Source organism: Lepus europaeus, chromosome 14 (genome assembly GCF_033115175.1).
Source record: "Lepus europaeus isolate LE1 chromosome 14, mLepTim1.pri, whole genome shotgun sequence".
Taxonomy (NCBI): domain Eukaryota; kingdom Metazoa; phylum Chordata; class Mammalia; order Lagomorpha; family Leporidae; genus Lepus; species Lepus europaeus.
In genome coordinates, this window is record NC_084840.1 from 69,872,283 (window position 1) to 69,894,431 (window position 22,149).

Genomic DNA, 22,149 nt, shown 5'->3' on the forward strand with positions numbered 1-22,149 from the left:
ACACATGCCATCTGTTTATGTCCCAGGATTTTAGACTATCAGTTACTTTAGACTGTTGATTAGATATTTGTTTTTAGTGTCACAGTTTTAGAGCCAGTGTTCAAAACGAAATATGTAAACCATAGAACCCCAGCATTTAGTACGGTACCCCAGTACCAGGTGTGTGGTATGTGCTCAGTAAATATGAGTTTCATTGATGAAAAGTAGAAACTAACAAAAGTAGAAAGTCCTCTGTGGACCCTCGGATGTGACTTTTAGCTGTAGCCACACCCCACCAGCCCAGTGCCTGAGCAGCAGGAACTGTGTCCTCCGGAGCACACAGTTTTACAGGACATGAAGCTTTAAGCAGTGTGCAGGGCCAGCTCTAGCCCAGTCTCAAGGGAAGAACAGCTCTTGCCTCGTCCCAGCTAACAGTCTTTAGCCGCCCTTAGCTTGCAGCTGCACCGTTGCGTCTGACTTCGCCTCTTTTGTCACGTGACATTTTTCTCTCTGTATCTCTGCCTGTCCTGATGAGACCCCCTTAATCCAGTTTGACCTCATCTTAAATTAATTACATCTGCAGAAACTGATTCCAAGTAGGTCATATTGAAAGGTTCTGGACTGCCATGAATTTTGGGAAAAGACTATTCAAATCCAGTATACCTCAATACAGTGGTAATTTTCAGTTATACATAAAGGTTTTTCTTATATGCAATAGAATTATCCAATGACCAGTTAATATGAGAGAAGGATTTAGTGAAAATGTGTAACGAAAACAAAGATGCTTTCGAGTCCATAATTTTCAACACCATCACAGATGTCACTTTTGTTTATTTATAAGTTGGAATTACAGAGAGAGGGGGAGAAACAGAGTCAAGGGAGAAGGGGAAAGAGAGATTAATTGATTTTCCATCTGCTGGTTCACTTCCCAAATGGCTGCAACAGCTGGGGCTGGGCCAGGCCGAAGCCAGGTACCTGGAGCTTCTTCCAGGTCTCCCATGTAGGTGCAGGAAGGCAAGCACTTAGGCCATCCTCCGCTGCTTCCCCAGGTACATTAGCCGGAACTCCACCTGGCGTCCATATGGGATGCCGGCGCTGCAGATGGTAGCTTAACCAGATGTGCCACTGCACGCTGGCCCCCCTAGGTGCTATTTTTACTGTTTGATTTTCTCCCAACATTATTTATTGCTTAACCAAGTCTTTCTTTTCTGGCCACTCTTATTGTCCTTCTACAAAAGTGGTACACTTTGTTCTGTACACATGCTCTACTACCTGGGACTTCAAGTTGGAGTAAAACTACCTTTTAAAAATCTATCTTGATTTTTCTCAAATGGGTGGAATTATTAGGAGCCTGGAATATATGAGCACTCAGTCCTTGAAGTTCCCCCAATGACCTGTTTATGCTTTCTTGGAGCAAAGCTCTGGACAAGGTGCTGAGGAGCATACCAAGAGGAATAGATGCAATGTCAAGAAACTTTTTCTTCTCTGTTGGGGGAAAACATGATTGTGTAGGAAGTGTAGCATTAGTTATTATGGATAAATACAACAGTAAAATTAAAACTTGGCTGTGTTGGGAAGAGGGGATGAAATCACCTTCATGGTTCATGCCGACTCATGGAATGGGTGGTGCCTAAAGAGGGGCTTTGTTTCCAAAGGAAGGAGAAAGAGGGGATGCATTTTCAAGGCGCATTATGAGACATCTCCTGACCCCTTCCCTTTGATTTGGATGTGATAAGTTTTCACCTGGAGCTTCGTGTTACTGTCATTTAAAGATGTACTATCTGGGGGCTGGTGCTGTTGCCTAGTGGGTAAAGCCGCTGCCTGCAGCACCAGCCTCTCATAACTCCCAGCACCCCTAACATCCCTCCTAGTCCTGGCCCGAGACTGGAGGTTTGTTATTTGGTGAGGATGAAGCAGAGGACTCTGGACTGGGGAAGACACAGACGCTGCTGAGGGTGGGGCAGCTGTCAGGAAAGCAAGAAGAGTGGAGATCCTGGGTTCTGGACGGTCTAGCTTCTTCCCTCAGCTGAACTCCAAGAACATGGGCAGCCAGGAGTTTTCCTCCTGACAGGAGACTGGAAGAGCCTTCTCTAGGCACATGATCAGTGTAAGGAAATAAATCCAAGATACTGACTATATAGGACCCACCATATCTGCCTGACCACGTCACTCCACAGTGAACACCACAGTATGGAAGGGCCACCTGGGCACCCCGGTTTGTACCAGCTCACTTTTCAGTAAAAACTATTTATTTCAGGAAAAAGGGACTAACATAAAAGACAAATGAAGGGAAATGGCAAAAAGCAACTTGTAGGAGACAGATATAGAGCAAGAAGAGAAAGTTTTAAACTATTGTTAATATGTTCAGAGAAATAAAATAGATATTACAGCCATAAAACAAGCACAGGATGCTATTAAAAGGAACACTGGAGAACAACAAAGAGTTTATGGGTATTTAGAAAAATGATAGCAATGGAAAACTAAAGAGAAATGAAAAATTTAATTGGAAAATAATGATTGAGAGAATTTCCCAGAGGGTATATTATAAAGGCAAAAACTAGAAAATAATAGAAAAAAAATGTAAGAGAAGTAGATGACAGCTTAGAAGATTTCACACTGTAGTAATCAGAATTTCAGAAAGAGAAAATAGGAGGAGCAGAGAGTAAAGAAATTGACAAAGGAATTATTGAAGAAAGTTTCTCAGACCTGAGAGACGTGAGTATTGAGTTTTTAAGCTTGAAGGGATCCATCCAACGTCCAATCTTGTGGAAGCAAGTCCAGATGTGTGAAGCTCTTGAGCATTACAGGAAAAGTCCATACACTTCTCAGGAGACAAACAGATTGCATATAAAGAAACAAGTATTAGAATGGCAGCACTGGAGGCCAGGAGATAGTGAAGCAGTGCCTTTTGAGCAAAAATATTTTCCAATTTAGAATGACAAAACAGCCAAAAAGTTGAATGTGGAATTATCAGGCATTCAAAATTTCAAAAACTCCAACTTCTATACATCCCTTCACAGGAGCTAGTAGAGAATGTGTTCCTCCTGAGCAGGGGAATAAACCAAGAAAAAAGAGATGTGAGATCCAGGAAATAGGGGACCTCACACAACAGAAAAGCCAAGGGAGGACCCGCAGGCAGTGAAGGGAGATGCTGAGAGCCACGCTGTGCAGAAGGCCTGGAGAGCGGCCGCGCAGCTCTGGGAGAGAGGTCTTCAAGAAGAGTAAGCTGGTGGAGTACCTTTCTGTGGGGACATCAGAGGAGACCATTGATAGTGAGTTTGGGATTGAATGTAGTATGTAGGAAACAAAGCAAATCAACAAACAAGGCAGTAGTTAGCTGCACCGAAAACCAAAAAGTCACGCTGGAATGGATGAAACATCAGTAGATTGCAAGGCTTGGCCATGATGAGCTTTCACATCATAGTGCAAACTCTGGAAAGTTCTCCATCCTAAATTAAGATCTTACTGTGTTAGCAGGATGGAGGGGAGGTGATGGGAAGTGCGGGAAGAGTGAGAGGATGGGAGTAGGATAGATGGAGCCCTGAAAAGAAGGGGAACTTTTGTCTACCTTTTTATATTGTTTTGATTCTTTAACCATGAGAGTAATTTCCTATACCCAAAACCAATTTTTATTGAGTTATTTTACTATTTGTCATAGAATTTTCAACAAGTGATTTCTGTAAAAATGTACATTCTTCTCTTTTTCTTCTTCAGAAATTAAAACACAGAGCACGGGGTTGTTCACCTGATATCAGACAAATAGACCTTGATGTCAACCGCACATTTAGGGACCATATTATGTTTAGAGACAGATATGGTGTTAAGTAAGTAAACTTTAATATTATGAAATGGAAATGGCATTTATAAATAGTCTTTATCAAAATCTTTATTAGCTTAAAATGTGATTAGGATGCAGTTTTGAATAAGAGCCTAAAGATTTAAGCCTTTACAGATCCTTTCAATCCACTTGTGAATCTTAGAATCTAATTTGACCTCAGTTTTTTAACATTTGATATAGTAAGTGCTGTACAAGTGGTAAATGATCATTTTATAATCTGGAAATTCTTAGAAACATAGATATTTTCATTGAAAATCATAGAAAAATGGAAGATTCTTTATGTGAAAACTCTGTCAATGATCAGTATATCTCTGTAACCTTGACTCCCTCATCATTTATGAATAAATGAAACCAAAATAGAGAGAAATGAGTGAAATAAAGTGAGAAATGAAAAAACTGCGTATAACAGAACAATACTAGTACTACACATTGAAATATCATTGCTGTGACAATTTATGAATGAAAGGTATAGGTTTGCTAACCTGTGTGTCAATCAGGGTCCGATGTGGTGAAACAGAAACCAATGGAAAATACATAGTCAGAGATGTGTGCACATGTTGGCTCGTCTGCTTGTGTGGGCTCACTAGGAAAATACCGAATCCATAGAGCAGTCCTTCAGGAAGGCTGGACTCTTGAGCACAAGCTGAAACTGCTGTCCATAGGGAGATTTTTTTTTTTAAATTTTTTAAGATCTTTTTATCTGAGGCAGAGAGAGAAAGGCAGACAGACAGAATTCCCATTTGCAGGTTCATCCCCCAAGTGTCTGCAGTAGCTGGGGCTGAAGCTGAGAGTTGAAAACATCATCTGGGTTTCCTGTGTGGGTGGCAAGAATCCAACTATTTGAGCCATCACCACTGCCTTCCAGGGTCAGTACTGGCAGGAAGCTGGAGGAAGGAGCTAGAGTTGGGAACTGAACCCAGATGCTCCAACATGGAATGTGATGTCTTAACTGCTGGGCTATCTGCTCCTAAAGACAGAAATTCTTCGAGGAAGCCTCAGATTGCCTTTGTGGTCTTTTAATTGAATCAGGCCTACCTAGATTATCTAGAATTTTCCCCTCTACTTAAAGTCAGTGGTTTGTGGATTTTAATCACATCTACAAAATTCCTTTACAGCAACACCTAGATCAATGTTTGAATAATGAATGAGGAATCATAGCTTAGACAAGCTGACACACAAAGCCAGCCATCACAGTCCATTCTTGTCAACTTGGTACTTATACAGATCTCTTAAATCATTCTTAATTTCCAAATAAGACTATAACAGAATCATACTTCTGCCACAAGCAAAACAGCAATTATGCTTATAACAAAATAGGTTAATCCTTGCCCCACAAGAAGATGCCAGGTCCTTGGGTTATATTTATACTTCTGTTTTGATAACCTTAAATACTATAACTATTAATAGTATATTTTGTTTTACTATGGGAGAAGCTAAGAAAGAAAAAATATATGTTTATACAAACATATTCTTACCAAATTAAGAAATAAATACTTGTGACAGTTAATAGTCATCATTTCTGTGACTGGCCATGTGGTTATAGTTGTCTTCTTCCACTGCCCATTCCCTATGTCCTTTGCCCTTAGCAAGTTACTTCAGCTGGCAATGGTGACTGAAACTTTGATTCCTAAAAATTCTGTGAGTTGTGTTTTTCCATTGACTTTAATCACAGTGCCAAGTAATATTAAGAGATGCCCAAATGTTCTGTACTCCACACATACTCCTCCTCTGTCCTTTGTAAAGCAGCAACCCATTTTCTCCTTGGCAATCAGGATCTATCTCTCTAGCCAGCACATTTAACCTCCTTCATTGCTTGGATTGAGAGGTCGAAGAAATGCAAAGTAGTTGCTTGGCAGTTTCAGCGTCCAGTTCAGTAGAATCATTGTTATGCCTCCGGGTGGAAGCATTCTTCCTTGTGGATTGGTGAGTCAGTAGGGATAATAGTGAGTTTAGCTGCTCCTATCCACTCCTTTTCAATCCTTGGATCCCCAAATCCCAGCTCTTTACATTGGAGGCTGATTTAGAGCATATCTAGTTTCCTGGGAACGTCGCCCCAGGCCTGCAGGGTTTTGCAGCTAGCTGAGACTGCACCTGAGACTTTAAAGGGCCCCCCTTCCTGTTAAGCCAGCTGCTGCTGTCGATGGTTTGAGAGAGGGGGAGGGACAGAGAGAGAGAGAGAAATTCAATGAAAGTGAATAACCAGTTTAAGAAACTTTGAAATTCTTTGTGATTTTTGATATAAATTCCATCAGAATGAATGTAATCTACTCTCAGATTTAGACCGTTTCCAGTATTGTTTTGGTTTGAACTCAGGATAATTGCTTTATTACAATAGTAATTTTATGTAAACTATTTGTTTTCAGTCAGCCTGTTTGTTTCTTAATTTTATAATTTAAAAAAATTCAAATTTTATAATTTGTGAAACTATGTTTAATATTTTTTTTCCTCTAGGCAACAATCTTTATTTCATGTGCTTGCTGCATATTCTATTTATAATACGGTAAGTTGGAGCTGGCCTGGTGGTGGTTCTCTGAGAAGTGCTCCTAGGAGGTGGAGGTAGTCTTTGGGTCCTCCGTACCTCGCAGGGCCCTTCTAGGTGCATGACTCCATCTCAGCACTAGACGGCCCTACGGTTGGTTTAACTCTCTGGTTCTCTTTATCAGGTAGCCCTGAGGTCTCAGAGCAGAGATGATCTAGAAGTGGAAAAACCTAGCTGTGACCACAATACCCCAGTGAATGCCACTTTCCCTCTCCCTTCATACTATTTTGTTTTGTTGCTAGTTTTAATTTGATTTTTAAGCAAGGAAGACTGGGAATGGGCAGGATAGAAGGATAGACTTCAGTGGCTAGAGTACTTTTACTTGACTCTTGTCAACTTCTCATTATTCCTGGGTGGTCACCTTTCAGTATCATGTTTTATTTGTTAAGTACTGCCCATGTAGGATCCCACATATGCTAACTGGGTGTCCCAGGAGTAGGCCACAACTAAACTGTCCGGTGGTGGACATGCTGTTCTTAAGGCTTTGTCTACATTGTGGGGGAGAAGATACTGTGGGGAATGACCTAATATGTGTGTTAAACACATACCCGCGTGACTCGGTTCCAGGGGGAGTAGCCTTTGAACCTTCAGAGGTATCATTTCTGTTATAATTAAAGCCTTTAAGTTGTAGGAACAGAAATTCACTCCAGCTAGGGAATATTAAAGACGAGTTTGTGGAAGGGACCCTAGTTTGTGGAAAGGGGCCCTAGCTGGACCGCAGGGAAGTTGAGACTCGAAAGTGAGGAGCAGGTGGTGAGAAGGATAGCTGTATTTTCTGTCTCCCACCCCGGGACCACATGTCTCTCTCCGATTATTTCTCTGAACTATTTATTCCATTGTTTTCCTCTCCAGATTGCTTCCTTTGCGTACTTGCCAGTTGTCCCATGGCTGCAATTGCACACACAGACTCAGTGTTACCGTTCTGTTAAAGTCTGTAACCCCATCTGGTGACATTTGCTCTGGCAGCATCCACTCTGGCTGTGTTCACGTATCCTGGAGAACTTGGCCAGCAGCTAAGCAAAAAAGGAAGAGCAAGCTGAGACCTGTACATAAAATGAAATAAATGTTAGTGTTCTTTAAAGAAAATGTAGCAATATTGATCAGAGGACAGTAAAAAATATATATGTGTAGATTTGGACTGTGTCTATACCGGTACATTTATTTTTGAGCAGTTTTATTCTTTCATAGTGACATAATGCAGTGAAGATTATCTGCAGAATTTCCCATTAAATAATATGCCTAGACGTATTCTGATTTTTATTTAGATTAGGATTTCCTATGTGCATATCTATGTAATTTGAATGTAAAGTCCCCAGTTTCTGTGTTGTTTGCTCTAGGAAGTCGGGTACTGTCAGGGGATGAGCCAGATCACAGCTCTGCTCCTCATGTATATGAACGAGGAAGATGCCTTCTGGGCCCTCGTCAAACTCTTCTCGGGCCCCAAGCACGCCATGCATGGTAAGAAAGCCCCATGCTTTATTGTAAGGAAATAAGAGACAGGAAGAAACGGATTCAAACAAAAATCTGAGATACTTGGTAGAGTTACGTAAAACAATCTGAATGTTTCAGGGCTTATTCAGTTAATTAGGGTTTGTTACCTATTTCAAGTTTCTTCATTGAACTTTTCTAAACTTCTCATTCACATTAATTTTTCCTTTGTCTTTTCCTCTAGAGCATATTATTGTCATTTAGCAATTCTTTCCTTACTTACTCTCAGTCAGATAAAACTAATGTAGATTGGGAGGAATTTAGAAAAAGTCCTATTTTGGGAGGGAAATAAAAGATGTCTTTTGACTAAAACTTTCAGACAGTCATGCAGTTACCATTTCAGTGAAATGCTCGCTATTGACTGGATATTGTGATGTATAATCCTTGTGAAAGACTGTTAATTGAGGAATTATTTTTAGGAATTTTAAGGAAATGTATATAGTAGTTTTATATTTCTTTTCTTTCTTTCTTTTTTTTTTTTTTTTTTGACAGGCAGAGTGGATAGTGAGGGAGAGAGACAGAGAGAATGGTCTTCTTTTTTGCCGTTGGTTCACCCTCCAATGGCCGCTGCGGCCGGCGCATCATGCTGATCCGAAGCCAGGATTCAGGCGCTTTTCCCGGTCTCCCATGCGGGTGCAGGGCCCAAGCACTTGGGCCATCCTCCACTGCCTTCCCGGGCCACAGCAGAGAGCTGGCCTGGAAGAGGGGCAACCGGGATAGAATCCGGCGCCCCGACCGGGACTAGAACCCGGTGTGCCGGTGCCGCAAGGCAGAGGATTAGCCTGTTAAGCCACGGCACCGGCTGTAGTTTTATATTTCAAGTGTGGGTTTTAGCTCTTTCAGCTGTAAAACAATCCATTTTGCATAAAAGGCAATAATGTGTTGTAGGTACTTGATCATTTAGTATTTCAGACGTCAGTGCTCTCATGGTTTTAAAGTTAGCATGTTGTTTTTAATAACCTTATCCTTGAGAGTATGCACAGTGAACTTTAATTCAGAGAGCTTTGATTGCAACTTATCTTGGAAATAAAAGTCATACTTGTCCATATAATGCAAAAATTATTTTCTTAGTGCCATCCATGTGATAATATCAAATTCTAAATGATTTTAATACTGGTTACTCTAAGAACAGCTTTTAAAGTGCTGTTTTAATATTTTTAAAATTATAAACTTCCACAGTCCATTATTCATTAAACTCCACAGTCTTAGTATGATTTTTATGGGGGTTTTAGGGTTGTTGCAGCATGTGGGTGTTTGCTGTTATCTGTCTCCCTTCATGTCCATTGCTAATTATTTTAACAATATTATTTGCTTTATAGCAATTTCTGGGTACTTCACATCCCATAAGTAACTCTAAAAATTAAGAATGTGTTGTTTTGTCGGGTTGCCATCCCATAGGCAATATCATTTAAAAAGCTAGCTTGAAGGAAAAGAATTCTTCCTGAGGAGCCTTCCCTTGGCTTTCCTGTGGCATGGCTATGCTGATCTATCTTGAATGCAGTGGAATGTTACAGCTTAAGTGATGTGTAACTGTGTGGGAAGCAGTCTAGTTTTAAACCTGTTTGATAGCTTACCTCAGCAGTTATTGCCAGCAGTTAATTTATAAAGCAATATTAATTCTATCCTAACATTTACACTTACATATACTTGGATACTTGTTTCTATGTATGCCTATGAAGTTTTATAGTAAAAAGTTACTCAGTTTTTTGTATTTCCTATATAAGAGTAGTACCACTTATAAATGTCTGGATTCAAAGTTGGGACTGAAAAAGATGTGATTTGAAATATCAAGACTGGGACAAAGCTGAAAAGTGAAGAAATATTAAGTGTCTTAAGTATCCTTGAATTAGTTGTTCCTGAAGTACACTGATTGTTTACAAAATATTTATTCATTTGCAAGGTAGAGTTGCAGAGAGGAAGAGACACACAACAGAGGGAGAGCTTCTGTCTGCTGATTCACTCCTGCACAACAGCCAGGCTGAAGCTAGGAGCCAGGAGCTTCAACCAGGTCTGCCAGAGAGCAGGGACCAAACACCTGGGCCTCCTCCATTGCTCTTCCCAGGCTGTTAGCAGGGAGCTGCAGCGGAAGTGAAGCAGACAGGGCGTGACATCCATCTGGGATGCCTGCATTGTAGGCGGCCCCTTTACTCAACGCCGGCCCCTGAATTGACTTTTTCAAAGCCAGACTTTCGCTGAAATTTTTACAACTCCCAGTACTATCAAATTGACCATGAAAGTGGGACTGATAAAGGATTATAGATTTTTTTTTATGAAGTAGTTTCAGTGGAAAATATCACTAAGAGAGAAACAGAGTCTGTATTTCTGGAAATTTTTACACACACCTTGAAAAACTGAAGAAATAGTTCTGCCCAGTAAATTGTAAAGCAGTGTTTCCCAATGGCACGTTCCTCAGGTTTTTGGAGGAACGTAGTTTCTTTTCTTGGAAACAGATGTTCTATGGGGGAACAATGAACCCCTCTTTCAAATAGGTCTACGAGACTGAGTTAAAGAAAAATAAATGTTAATGAGTCTGAAAGACAGCTTAGAACATTAATAATTTAATGTACATCATGAATATACAAGATAGATAGATATATAACATAAACATGTCCCCCTGGATTCTTTTTTAAAAACGTAGGACTATTCACATCTTTCCAAGTTGCATACAACTCAGGTCAGAAAACACCAGTGTGAAGAAATCATAAAGTTCATAGAGTACGTATCTTTTTTAATAAATTGTATAAGTACCTGAAAGGAAGCTTGTGAATAAAAATAGCTGTAAAGTTCAATCAGTTAAATATACAAACTTAATATTAGCTTCTGTTGTTTACAATTAGTTGCCTCCTAGAAATCTCAAAGATTATATTGTATAGTTGGGATAAAAATGTGATTTTTGATATAGCATTCATCACGTAATACCTATAAGTTTTAGCTGATGTTAAATATAGCTTAGACAAAATATTTTAGATGTGATAAAAACTTTAGATTTGTGATACTGATGAACGTGTTTGAGTAAACTTGAAAAAAGTAATGCAATATTTATTATATAATGTACTAACAGTAAAACAAAGTAATAAAAAGATTAGGGCAGCCTATAAAAAGATTTAGGCATTTGAGATACAGGTCCGTGTTTTTGTTTTTGTTTGTTTGCTTAAAGATTTATTTTATTTATTTGAAAAGCAGAGTTAGAGTTATCCTCCAACCATTGGTTCACTTCCCCAAAAGACTGCAACTGCCAATGCTGGGCCGGGCCGAGGCCAGGATCCTGGAACTCCAACCAGGTCCCCCTCATGGGTGGCAGGGGCTTAGGTACTTGGGCCATCCTCTACTGCTTTCCCACAGTGCCAGCCTGTTTTTGTTTTTACTTGAAAGGCAGAGTGACACAGAGAAAGGGATAGACAGAGGGAAGGAAATCTTTAAGCCATTGGTTGGCTCCCCAAATTCCCACAAGAGCGAGGGCAGTGCCAGGCTGAAGCCAGATGCCAGGAACTCCTTTCAGGTCTTCCATGTGAGTGACAGGAACCCAAGTACCTAAGCTATCATGTGCCACCATCTCAGGTGCATTAGGGAGAAGAAGGATCAGACACAAAGTAGCCAGGTCTGGAATCAGACACTCTGATAAGGGATATGGTCTCCCAAGCTGTAGCTTAAACCAGTGCACCACTGTCCCTCCGTGTCTTAAAAGAATAGATAATCTTGATAAATGGCTTCAGTTTCATTTTTTTTTAGCATCTTAGTGTCCCTTTTAGTTCAGAAATATTCAGTCCTCTTTAATTATTTTACAAACTTTAGGAGGTCCTTAGCAAATACTAAGCTAAAAGTTTTATTATCCAAAGCTTATATGTAAGTACTTATTTGATGGGAATGAGAAATATTTTGGTAACCAATGGATGTTTCTTTTCATTTTGACAGTTACAGATGAAAGAAGTATTTTGTACTTTTAAATTGGAAATTTTTCTTCGTATTGTTTATGAAGTATTGTGTTTATGTTTGTATTCTAGGCTTTTTTGTCCAAGGTTTTCCTAAACTCTTGAGGTTTCAAGAACATCATGAAAAAATATTGAGTAAATTTCTGTCCAAGCTTAAGCAGCACTTGGTAGGTAAATACGCTATTGACCCAATACCCAACAGTGGTAAGATAAAGCTAGACTAATTAAATTCCGTCTTTGATCCGTTACCTTACTAACATGGTAGATTTCAATTACTATGCAGATATAATTTCCAGTTATTTGAAGAACATTAGATATGTAAAATATAATATCGATGGACTTTCATAGTCCTAATTCATAGATCCAGACTTTTTCTATGCAGTTGATAAATACAGACAATAAAGTTTTAGAGAACACAAAATTTCTTAATTATTTTTGAGGTTTTTCTTAATAGCATGAAAGGATTTTAAGGGTCATACAGACTCTTAGTGAATTATATATATGTTCATTATTAAGCAGTAGTTTAGTAAAACAGATAATTTACCATATAATATGAGCATACTTCAAAAAGCTCATGGAGAATTGTATTAAAAGATAAGTTTTATTTTGGTGCAAAAAATTTTGAAATCCATACGTACAAGAGGTCTTCAGAAAGTTCATGGAAAGTGGGAAAATGTGTATTATGAAAAAAACTTGATGAATTTCAAAATTTTTTACACCAAAATTTATTGCTTTTTTTTTAAGATTTATTTTATTTATTTGAAAGGCAAAGTGACAGAGAGAGAAAGAGAGGTCTTCCATCTGCTGATTCACTCTCCAAAAGACTGCAATAGCTGGGGCTGGGCCAGGCTGGAGCCAGGAGCCTCGAACTCCATCCAGGTCTTCCACAAGTGTGGCAGGGGCCTAGTACTTGGGCAGTCAGTGATCCACTGTCTTCCCAGGCACATTGGCAGGAAGCTGGATTGGACTCAGAGAAGTACTTCACTATGGGATACCAGCATCACCAACAGTGGCGCACACCGCTGCTCCAGGATGACAGTCCCCAAAATTGATCTTTTAATTCACTTTCCCATGAGTTTTTTGAAATGCCCTTTTATACTAAAGAAAAGGTATGTGTTGTATTACTACCCTATGTGAAATTTATTCTTGGGGTGATTTTGAAAAGTAACATTTTGGGAGAAAAAGTTAGAATAGAAAAAAAAAAATCATGGAAAATATTTTTAATGAGATGATTACATGATTTGCTTTAACAGAATAGCCCTCCTAACTAATATTTAGTATTAGATTGTTATATTTGTTTGCTGCAGTCCCAAAATTGTGAGGTCTTTGTTGTTTCAGGATTCCCAAGAAATCTACACCAGTTTTTATACAATGAAATGGTTTTTTCAATGTTTCCTTGATCGTGTGAGTATTTGTTTACAAAACTCAATCATAAAATTATAACTGTAAGATCAGGGAAAGCTGTTGACCTTGTTTCTGTTTTGTTTTGCCTTTAATTATAGACTCCCTTTACCCTAAACCTCAGAATTTGGGATATCTACATCTTTGAAGGAGAACGAGTTCTTACTGCTATGTCTTACACAATCTTAAAGTTACACAAAAGTAAGAAAAACTCCATTTCTCAGTCCCCACTCGTACTTCTAATTCACTGTCTTTTAATAATGGTTTTTAAAAAATCATTGAAAATCAGTGGAAAAATCATGATTTGAAAATTTACTTTTGTTGGTTCTTTTCTTTCTCTCTCTCTTTCTTTTTTTTTTTTTTTTTTTTGGCAGGCAGAGTTAGACAGAGAGAAAGGTCTTCCTTTTTTCATTGGTTCACCCCCAAGTGGCCGCTATGGCCGGTGCGCTGCGCCAATCCGAAGCCAGGAGCCAGGTGCTTCCTCCTGGTCTCCCATGCAGGTGCAGGGCCCAAGGACCTGGGCCATCCTCCACTGCCTTCCCAGGCCACAGCAGAGAGCTGGACTGGAAGAGGAGCAACCAGGACAGAATCTAGTGCCCCAACTGGGACTAAAACCTGGGATGCCGGCACCGCAGGCGGAGGATTAGCCTAGTGAGCCGCGGCGCCAGACAGTTCTTTTTCATATTAGGATCTCACTATATTGTAGATATCTTTGATTCTTTTCTCTTCATGTCAGTTTCATTTTTCATGCTTAGACAGTAGAATGCAATTTGATAGTTTGATAAAAGTAATCTTAGTAGGTGTTGGTTTCCTTGGGGACCACTGAATTTTTTCATTGATGTGATCTCAAGTTTGTACCAGGAGAACAGGGAGACACCAGAGTGAAAAGGGCCCAGGAGAACATTTCTATTACTGTTTCCTCCAGGGGAAAAAGCATCCAGCTCTGGGTTGCGGATGGGGACCTTGCAGATCTGTCTCTGCCCGACTGCTCTGTGGCCTCCGGGGCAGGCACAGGCAGTGCCTGTAGCTCATAAATGCAGCAAGGCAGTACTGGCTTTTCGTTTTTACAGCTGATGGCTTTGGTCTTCAGTTGTAGTATTTCAAGGATTCTGTGAATTTGATATACTGTGTGTTACCTTAAAATCAAGGGAAGAGGTTTTATTTTCGTTAGTATGAAGAATCTTGTTCATCTTTCAAGTCTCAGTTCAACCTTAAAACTTATGTGACTCCTCTTGTAGCTCAGCAGAAAAGGGAATCATTGAACACTTAAGAACCTGGTATATTACTTCTAGGCCTTACGACAGTTTCACATGCCTCATATACTCTGCTCTCGTACGTTATTCTGGAATAGTCTGTTTGGTCTCCTGACTAAATCATAAGCTCGTTGAATGTATGAAGTGGTGTTGGTGGTTTTTCTCTATGCTGTGCTTGGCATTGTTCTAAGTGCATGTCAGGTTTTTTAGTGTAAGATTGTTTACTTGAAGAGAATGGACTTCAGGAGGGCCAGACCAGCCATACCCTAGATAGGAATGAAGAATCCCTTTAAAAGCACTTGTGTATCGCGTATTCTTTTCAAGAAAAGCATTCAGCAGCATAGTGATTTATCTCCCCAACACACAGACATGAGCTCCAGAACAAAACGATGGTGGGGATGGTTGTCCTGCAGACTCGGGCTTCTGTTGTGAACCGTCTGCAACCCTCCCTGTCCCACCCTGCCACCCCCTTTACTGCCTTTCTCTCTGGTTTATGAGTGGCTCCAAATAGAGAACAAAGATGTAATTTTTATTGAGGGATTTGTAATGTTTCCCAAACAGTGAAAAAATACAAGCATAATATTCTATTTCTTCATAACTCTGTTTTCCCTCTTAAATTGTTTTTCTTATATGATGCTGGATTAATTTTGAAAAGTGAAAAATGTCTGCACCTTTAGTAAGTCAGCTTTAAGTGTAACAGTTACTTTATATGCCACCATATCATTAGATTACATAAACTGTGGAAAAATCTCTCTGCTGATAGGTTTTCCTTGTCTAGGGCCACAGCTCAAAGACTGAAGTTCCTTCAAAACCACAGAAAGTTTCCAAAACCGGAAGGCGGTTGTGGAGAGACGCTGGTCAGGGAGGCAGCGTTTCAGGGAGGTAGAGAGGGAGTTGTGGAACGTGGAGTGCTGTCATGCAGTGTGGTGGCTGCAGTTCATGAGTCATGTGCAGTGTACCTGCCAGTCGTCGAGAGGGGAGATTTTAATATTCTCATTCCAAAAATTAGTATGTGAGGTAATGGACATGTCAGCTTGCAACATAAACCTGTATCCAAACATACTCTACACCATAAGTATGTGTAGTTTGTTACTGGCTAATTTAAAAAAAAAAAAATGAAAACAAAACAAATCTGTCTCTGGACTCTGTAACCAGTGGTTAGCTGGAGGTTGTAGGTTGTAGGAGACATTCATTTCTTTTACTCCCTTTTGTTTTCTTCCTTATTGCCTTAAAAATATTTGGAGAGGTTGTCACTGTAGGTTCTTCACACAGTAATTGGAAACAGGCTGGTGTTTGGCAAGCAGTTGACACCGCTTGGGATGCCCACATCCCATATTGGAGTGCCTGGATTGGAGTCCTGCCTCTGCTTCTGATTCCAGCTTCCTGTTAATGTGCACCCTGTGAGCAGTGAGTGATGGCTCCAACACCTCAGCCCCTGCCGCTCATGTCAGAGCCTCAGGTCGAAGTCCTGGCTCCTGGCTTCCCTGTGGCCCAATCCTGGCTGTTGCAGGGACTTGGAGAGTGAACCAGTGGATGAAAAATCTCTGTCTGTTTCTCTTTCTCTGTCTCTCTCTCCATCTCTGCCTTTGAAATAAATAAAAATGAATAAATTTTAAAAATTTTAAAAATCAGAACCTAAATACCTATTATTAGAAGGCTGAATAAATTATGACGCATGTGTGCAGTGTATTCTTACATAGTTATTATGATGATGTAAAATCATTTTTTTGAGATGAGGGATATCAATGACACACTATTGAATGGGAAAAAGCAAGGAAGTGAATAATTAGTATAATTTAGTTTCGTGAATTGAGGTTCATATATACTCAGAATTATATGTGTACTTGTAGGTGATTGGGATCTTAGTTTTACTTTCTGCTTTTTGTCAATATTTGAATATTTTTCCAATAAAACTAATTTTATAAGTAGAAATAAAACTTGCAAATATATTCTTTTTTTTTTTTTTTTTTTTTTTTTGAAATTTGAAACACTAATAAATGCAATCTTAAAAGTGGATTTGCGGCCGGTGCTGCGGCTCAATAGGCTAATCCTCCGCCTGCAGCGCCGGTACCCCGGGTTCTAGTCCCAGTTGGGGTGCCGGATTCTGTCCCGGTTGCCCCTCTTCCAGTCCAGCTCTCTACTGTGGCCCAGGAGTGCAGTGGAGGATGGCCCAAATGCTTGGGCCCTGCACCCGCATGGGAGACCAGGAGAAGCTCCTGGCTTCGGATCAGCGCGGTATGCCAGCCGCAGCATGCTGGCCACAGCGGCCACTGGGGGGTGAACCAATGGAAAAGGAAGACTTTTTTCTCTGTCTCTCTCTCTCACTGTCCACTCTGCCTGTCAAAAAAAAAAAAAAGAAAAAAAAAAGGTGGATTTGCCTATGAGGGTTGCTTCACACTTTGTAGGTGATCTCTCTGTGTCTCTCGGCTTCCAGAAGCTTAATATGAATGCCCAGATGTGGTTGTTCTTAAACCAAAGAGAAAATGTTCGGCAGTGTTCTCCTACCTTGTCTCTCCAGTGAGGTTATCTACTTTTCTCTGTGACTGCTTTAATAGCAGAGAGTATTTTTGTCTTACATCTATAATACCACGTATAAATTGTATACATGGCCTTTTAAATGTCCTGTTTAAAAAACCGCTGCACTTCAATAGAATATATTATCTTCTCCATCTGAAGTAAACTGCTGACTCAGCATTGTTATTTCTCTCATCCTCTCTTAGAACATCTAATGAAATTGTCTATGGAAGAACTTGTAGAATTTCTTCAGGAGACCTTGGCAAAGGATTTTTTCTTTGAAGATGATTTTGTAATAGAGCAACTTCAGATTTCTATGGCAGAGCTAAAGCGGGCAAAATTAGATCTTCCAGAGCCTGGTAAGAGATAACTAACTACCCACAGATATTTTATATATAAATTACAATTAAGATTGGTTAATGTAGGCCACTTCTTTTTCAAAGTGTAAACATTAGACATGTAATGACATAGTGTATATTAGTGTTTTGACATTGCTTATGGCTTCTTCCCTTGTTTTTAAGAAAAAAAAGGTAACCATATTAATTAAATCTGTTTCTCCTATTAGGATAGCTCCAGTGTTCTTACTTAAAATTAAAAATCTGGTTGACAAACAGTACGGTTTTTTAAGAAGTAACCATGGGCTAGCGCCGCGGCTCACTTGGCTGATCCTCCGCCTGCGGCACCGGCACACAGGTTCTGTACTGGTTGCTCCTCTTCCAGTCCAGCTCTCTGCTGTGGCCCGGGAGTGCAGTGGAGGATGGCCCAAGTGCTTGGGCTCTGCACCTGCATGGGAGACCAGGAGGAAGCACCTGGCTCCTGGCTTCAGACCTGCGTAGCGCACCAGCCGTAGCAGCCATTTTGGAGGGTGAACCAACGGAAGGAAGACCTTTCTCTCTGTCTCTCTCTCTCACTGTCTGACTCTGCCTGTTGGGGAAAAAAAAAAAAGAAGTAACCATGAAAGTAGTATAATAAGTACTTTTTACTTCCATCATCTCATTTTGTAAAACTGTATGCAGTAGTAGAGCAAGTAATAGCCACATTTTTTAAAAAACAGATTTATTTATTTGAAAGGCAGAGTTATAGAGAGGCAGAGGCAGAGAGAAAGAGAGAACTCCTCCATCCACTGGTCCATTCCCCACATGGCCCCAATGGCTGAAGCTGAGCCAATCCAAAACTAGGAGCCAGGAGCTTCCTCTGGGTCTCCCACGTGGGTGCAGGGTCTCAAGCACTGGAGCCATCTTCTACTGCCTTCCCAGGCCAATTGCAGAGAGCTGGATCAGAAGTGGAGCAGCCAAGACTCAAACCGGCACCCACATGGAATGCTGATATCACAGGCGGTGGCTTTCTCAGCTAATGCCACAGAGCTGGCCCTGATAGCCATGCTTTTAGGGGACATAAAATTAAGCAAAATAAGCCAGACCTAGAAACTACTACTGCATATTCTAGCACTTATACATGGAAGCTAAAAAAGTCGACTTCATAGAAGAGGAGAGTAGGATAGTGGTCACTAGAGGTTAGGGAGGGTAGGGTGGTGGATGGAGAAAGAAGTTGCATAGGGAGTACCAGAATATAGGTAGTATAGGGGAATAAATTTATAGTTTACAACAATTTACTGTACATTTTATAAAGAATGAGAATTTGATGGTTTCTAATACAAAAAAAAGATAAATGTTTAAGGAGATGGAAACGCTAGTTACCCTAATTTGGCCATTGTACATTGTATGTATGGTATATCAAGTTATAACACTGTACCCAGTAACATGCACAATTATTATATGTCACTTTAAAAAACTACGGGCCTGCATCGTGCCATAGCAGGTAAAGCTGCCTCCTGCGGTGCCAGCATCCTTTATGGGTGCTGGCGTGAGTCCTGGCTGTTCTACCTCTCATCTGGCTCCCTGCTAATAGGCCTGGGAAAAGGAACAAGAGATGGCCCAACAGCTTGGGTCCATGCTACCCATGTGCGAGCCCTGGAAGAAGCTCCTGGGTCCTGGCTTTTACTTGGCTCAGCCCTAGCTGTTGTGGCCATCCGGGGAGTGGACCAGCAGGTGGACGATCCCTGCCCCCACCCCGTAGTTCTGACTTTCGAATAAATAAATCTTAAAAAAAAAAAGTCTAAAAGAAAAAGGCCCATTTTATAAATAAAGAAGCTAATACTTGATACTTAAATATTAAGCTGCAGAACCATCAAATGGTTTTACTTTGGTAAAGATTCCAGTTTTTCTGAAGATTAATCCAGGGCTCTGCAATATGCTGCAGTGTAGATAATACATTTTATTCACTTATTTCAAGACACTTTTTAGTACCTACTGTTAGGTTTTCAGCTAGGTGCTGTGTGAACATTTAGAAACTGAAGGGAAAGCTGCACATTTTGCTCTCAGGGTATGTACAGGAGGCAGAATTTACACAACAAACAAGCATGAATGGGACAGTTACAGGACCGGAAACAAGGTAAGTGGAGGGAGGGGCAGTGGAGCATAAGAGGGAAAAAATAAAATGTAGACAGGTTGCAGTAGGGATTACTTTTAAGAGTTTTGACTAGGTATTCATAGTGTGTGATTCCTGGGGAAAAAGTTGTTTTGCCTTTTTCCTTTCTTACCATTTTCAGTGGGTGGGTGTGGAAGAGACTACGGAAGTGTGGAGTTGGGTGAGAGATGCAGAGTACTGATCCATGCCTTCAGGCAGAAGTGGACGGGCATTTCTCTATCAGCGTGTCGGATGTGTCTCTACGGAAGAAATGCAGGATTTCTGTATATGGGAAATACGTTTTTCTCTTTAGTAAAATAAAATCCAAGATGCTTTGCTTTAATTTATTTGAGAGGGGCTCTTCTCTGAGGTTTGGTCAAGGTCATTGAGATTCACTAGAAAACAAACCCTCAGCAATAATTGAGGGTGGGCCTAGGCCTCGTGAAAGCATTGCCTTTGCTAAGTGAGGTCAGCCCTCCCTTGTTCAGTACAATATGTCCATTTTCCACTAATTTTTTCCTGTAGCAGGAAATGCACATGGAATAGCAATTACTAGACTGTTGACACTTTCACATTTATTTTTAAGTATCTTGGTTACTTTTAAAGAGTTTAAGGTAAGTTTTAGTGAAAGACACGTACAAAGAAAATAATACATAGTATACAGCAATGTAAACATAAGATTAAAGTTCAGAACCTGTGTGTCTGATGGGATGGAAGATGTTGATGGTTTTTCCAATCAGCAGCCACCTTTTGCTGTTTACTGTGTGACACATCCTGTGGGTGCTTCCTTACTTCATCCCTGCAGATAACTGCCCTGTTTGCAGATGAGGAAACTTAGTAATAGTCTGTAGGATCTTTTCACTAGGAAATGATCAGTTGGTGGTGGAGAGTAGGGCAGGGAATAAAGGGAGAGCAAGGGGCCGGCGCTGTGGCGCAGTGGGTAAAGCCACTGCCTGCAGTGCCGGCATTCCATATGGACGCCGCTTTGAGTCCTGGCTGCTCCATTTCTGATCCGGCTCTCTGCTATGGCCTGGGAAAGCAGTAGAAGTTGGCCCAAGTCTTAGGGATCCTGCACCCATGTGGGAGACCCAGAAGAAGCTCCTGGCTCCTGGCTTCAGATCTGCGTAGCTTCAGCCGTTGCGGCCATCTGGGGAGCTCTTTCTCTCTCTCTCTCTCTCTCTCTCTCTCTCTCTCTCTCTCTTTCTCTCTGTGTCTGTGTCTCTGTCTCTCTGTGTGTGTGTGTGTGTGTATCTCTCTCTCTGCCTCTCTGTAACTCTGCCTTTCAAATAAATAAAATAAATATTTTTTGAAAAAAGGGGGAGCGCGATAGGTACCCAAAACTGTAAGGTCGGATGTTGCTCTGATCATACTGACGGTTAAGATAGAATGTGATAAGTTGACTGCATTTTTTGTCACAGTCATCTTGCGTCCATATTTCTACTAGTGCAGCAGTTACTTTAGAGGCCTTTTTGCCCCCTTTCACCCGCTCATTGTTTTCCTCTAATTTCTTATGAACTCTATATGGAGCGTAAGGTGACTAAATGAACATGATACAAAGAAATTCTAAAGTCAAGCCTATCCTTTCAAAAACATGCGTGAGGGGGTGGTTTCTGGCACAGTGGTTAAGAATTACTTGGGATACGCACATCCCCTATCAGAACACCAGGGTTTGAGTCCTGGCTCTGCTCCCAATTCCAGCTTCCTGTTAGGACCATGGGAGGCAGCAGGTGATGGCTTAAGCATTGGGATCCCTGGCGTTCACTTGGACACCCAGATTGAGTTCCTGGCTCCTGACTTCAACCTGATCCAGTCCCAGCTGTTGTAGGCATTTGAGTTATTAAACTAGATGGTGGGAGATCTCTGTCTGTCTGTTGCTATCTCCCTGCCTTTCAAATTTACAAAAATCTGGAAAAAAAAAAAAGTCTAAGATTAAAAAAAAACGTGAATATGTTACTTCTTTTTGGCTCTTTGTATACTGCATCAGTTTGTACTCTCACCAGTAATGTATGACAGGACCCCCCCCCCTCCGCCCAAATACATGGTGGTGGTAAATTTTAAATTTTTTTGCTGTTTGGATAGAGTATCCCATTGTTGTTTTAATTTTAAGTTGAATATATTTCATATATTTTGTTGGGCATTTTTATTTCTTTTTCTGTGAACTTCCCTGCTCATCATTTTTGTATTAATCTATTCATTTTTCTATTAGCCTATGCATACATATTCTTAGCAAATTAAGAAGATTGACCCGTTTATTATATATTACATAATATATAATTATGCATACATATTTTCTCCCTATTTTTTTTTTTTAAGATTTTCTTCGTTTATTTGAGAGGTGGAGTTACAGACAGAGAGAGACAGAGAGAAAGGTCTTCCACCCGCTGCTTCATTCCCTAAATGGTTGCAATGGCTGGAGCTGGGCAAATCCGAAGCCAGGAGCTAGGAATTTCTGCCACGTCTCTCACACAGGTTCAAGGGCCCAAGCACTTGGGCCATCTTCTGCTGCTTTCTCAGACCATAGTAGAGAGCTGGATTGGAAGAGGAGCAACTGGAACACGAACCGGCATCCATATAGGGTACCAGTGCCACAAGTGAAGGCTTAGCCTCCTACACCACAGGGCTGGCTCCTCCCTATGCTGCTTGCTTCTATGACTTATATAAAGAATTTTACATATGCTGGTTGAGGTTATTTTTTTTATTGCCTGTGTTTCTTATAATTTTTATTATTTTATGTTTAAATCT

At 40.5% G+C, this 22,149-nt stretch overlaps 1 protein-coding gene across 4 annotated transcripts in view; it reads left to right on the forward strand.

The window, feature by feature from the left end:
* The window catches only part of USP6NL (USP6 N-terminal like), a 198,524-nt gene that overhangs the window by 153,127 nt on the left and 23,248 nt on the right, over window positions 1–22,149 (forward strand). For all 4 annotated transcript variants that reach the window (XM_062210917.1, XM_062210916.1, XM_062210919.1 and 1 more), the window contains 7 exons: window positions 3,694–3,803; window positions 6,269–6,317; window positions 7,694–7,814; window positions 11,846–11,940; window positions 13,112–13,177; window positions 13,276–13,375; window positions 17,148–17,300. In XM_062210917.1, the coding sequence (XP_062066901.1) occupies window positions 3,694–3,803; window positions 6,269–6,317; window positions 7,694–7,814; window positions 11,846–11,940; window positions 13,112–13,177; window positions 13,276–13,375; window positions 17,148–17,300 (694 nt within the window). The remainder of the gene's footprint in view (window positions 1–3,693; window positions 3,804–6,268; window positions 6,318–7,693; window positions 7,815–11,845; window positions 11,941–13,111; window positions 13,178–13,275; window positions 13,376–17,147; window positions 17,301–22,149) is intronic.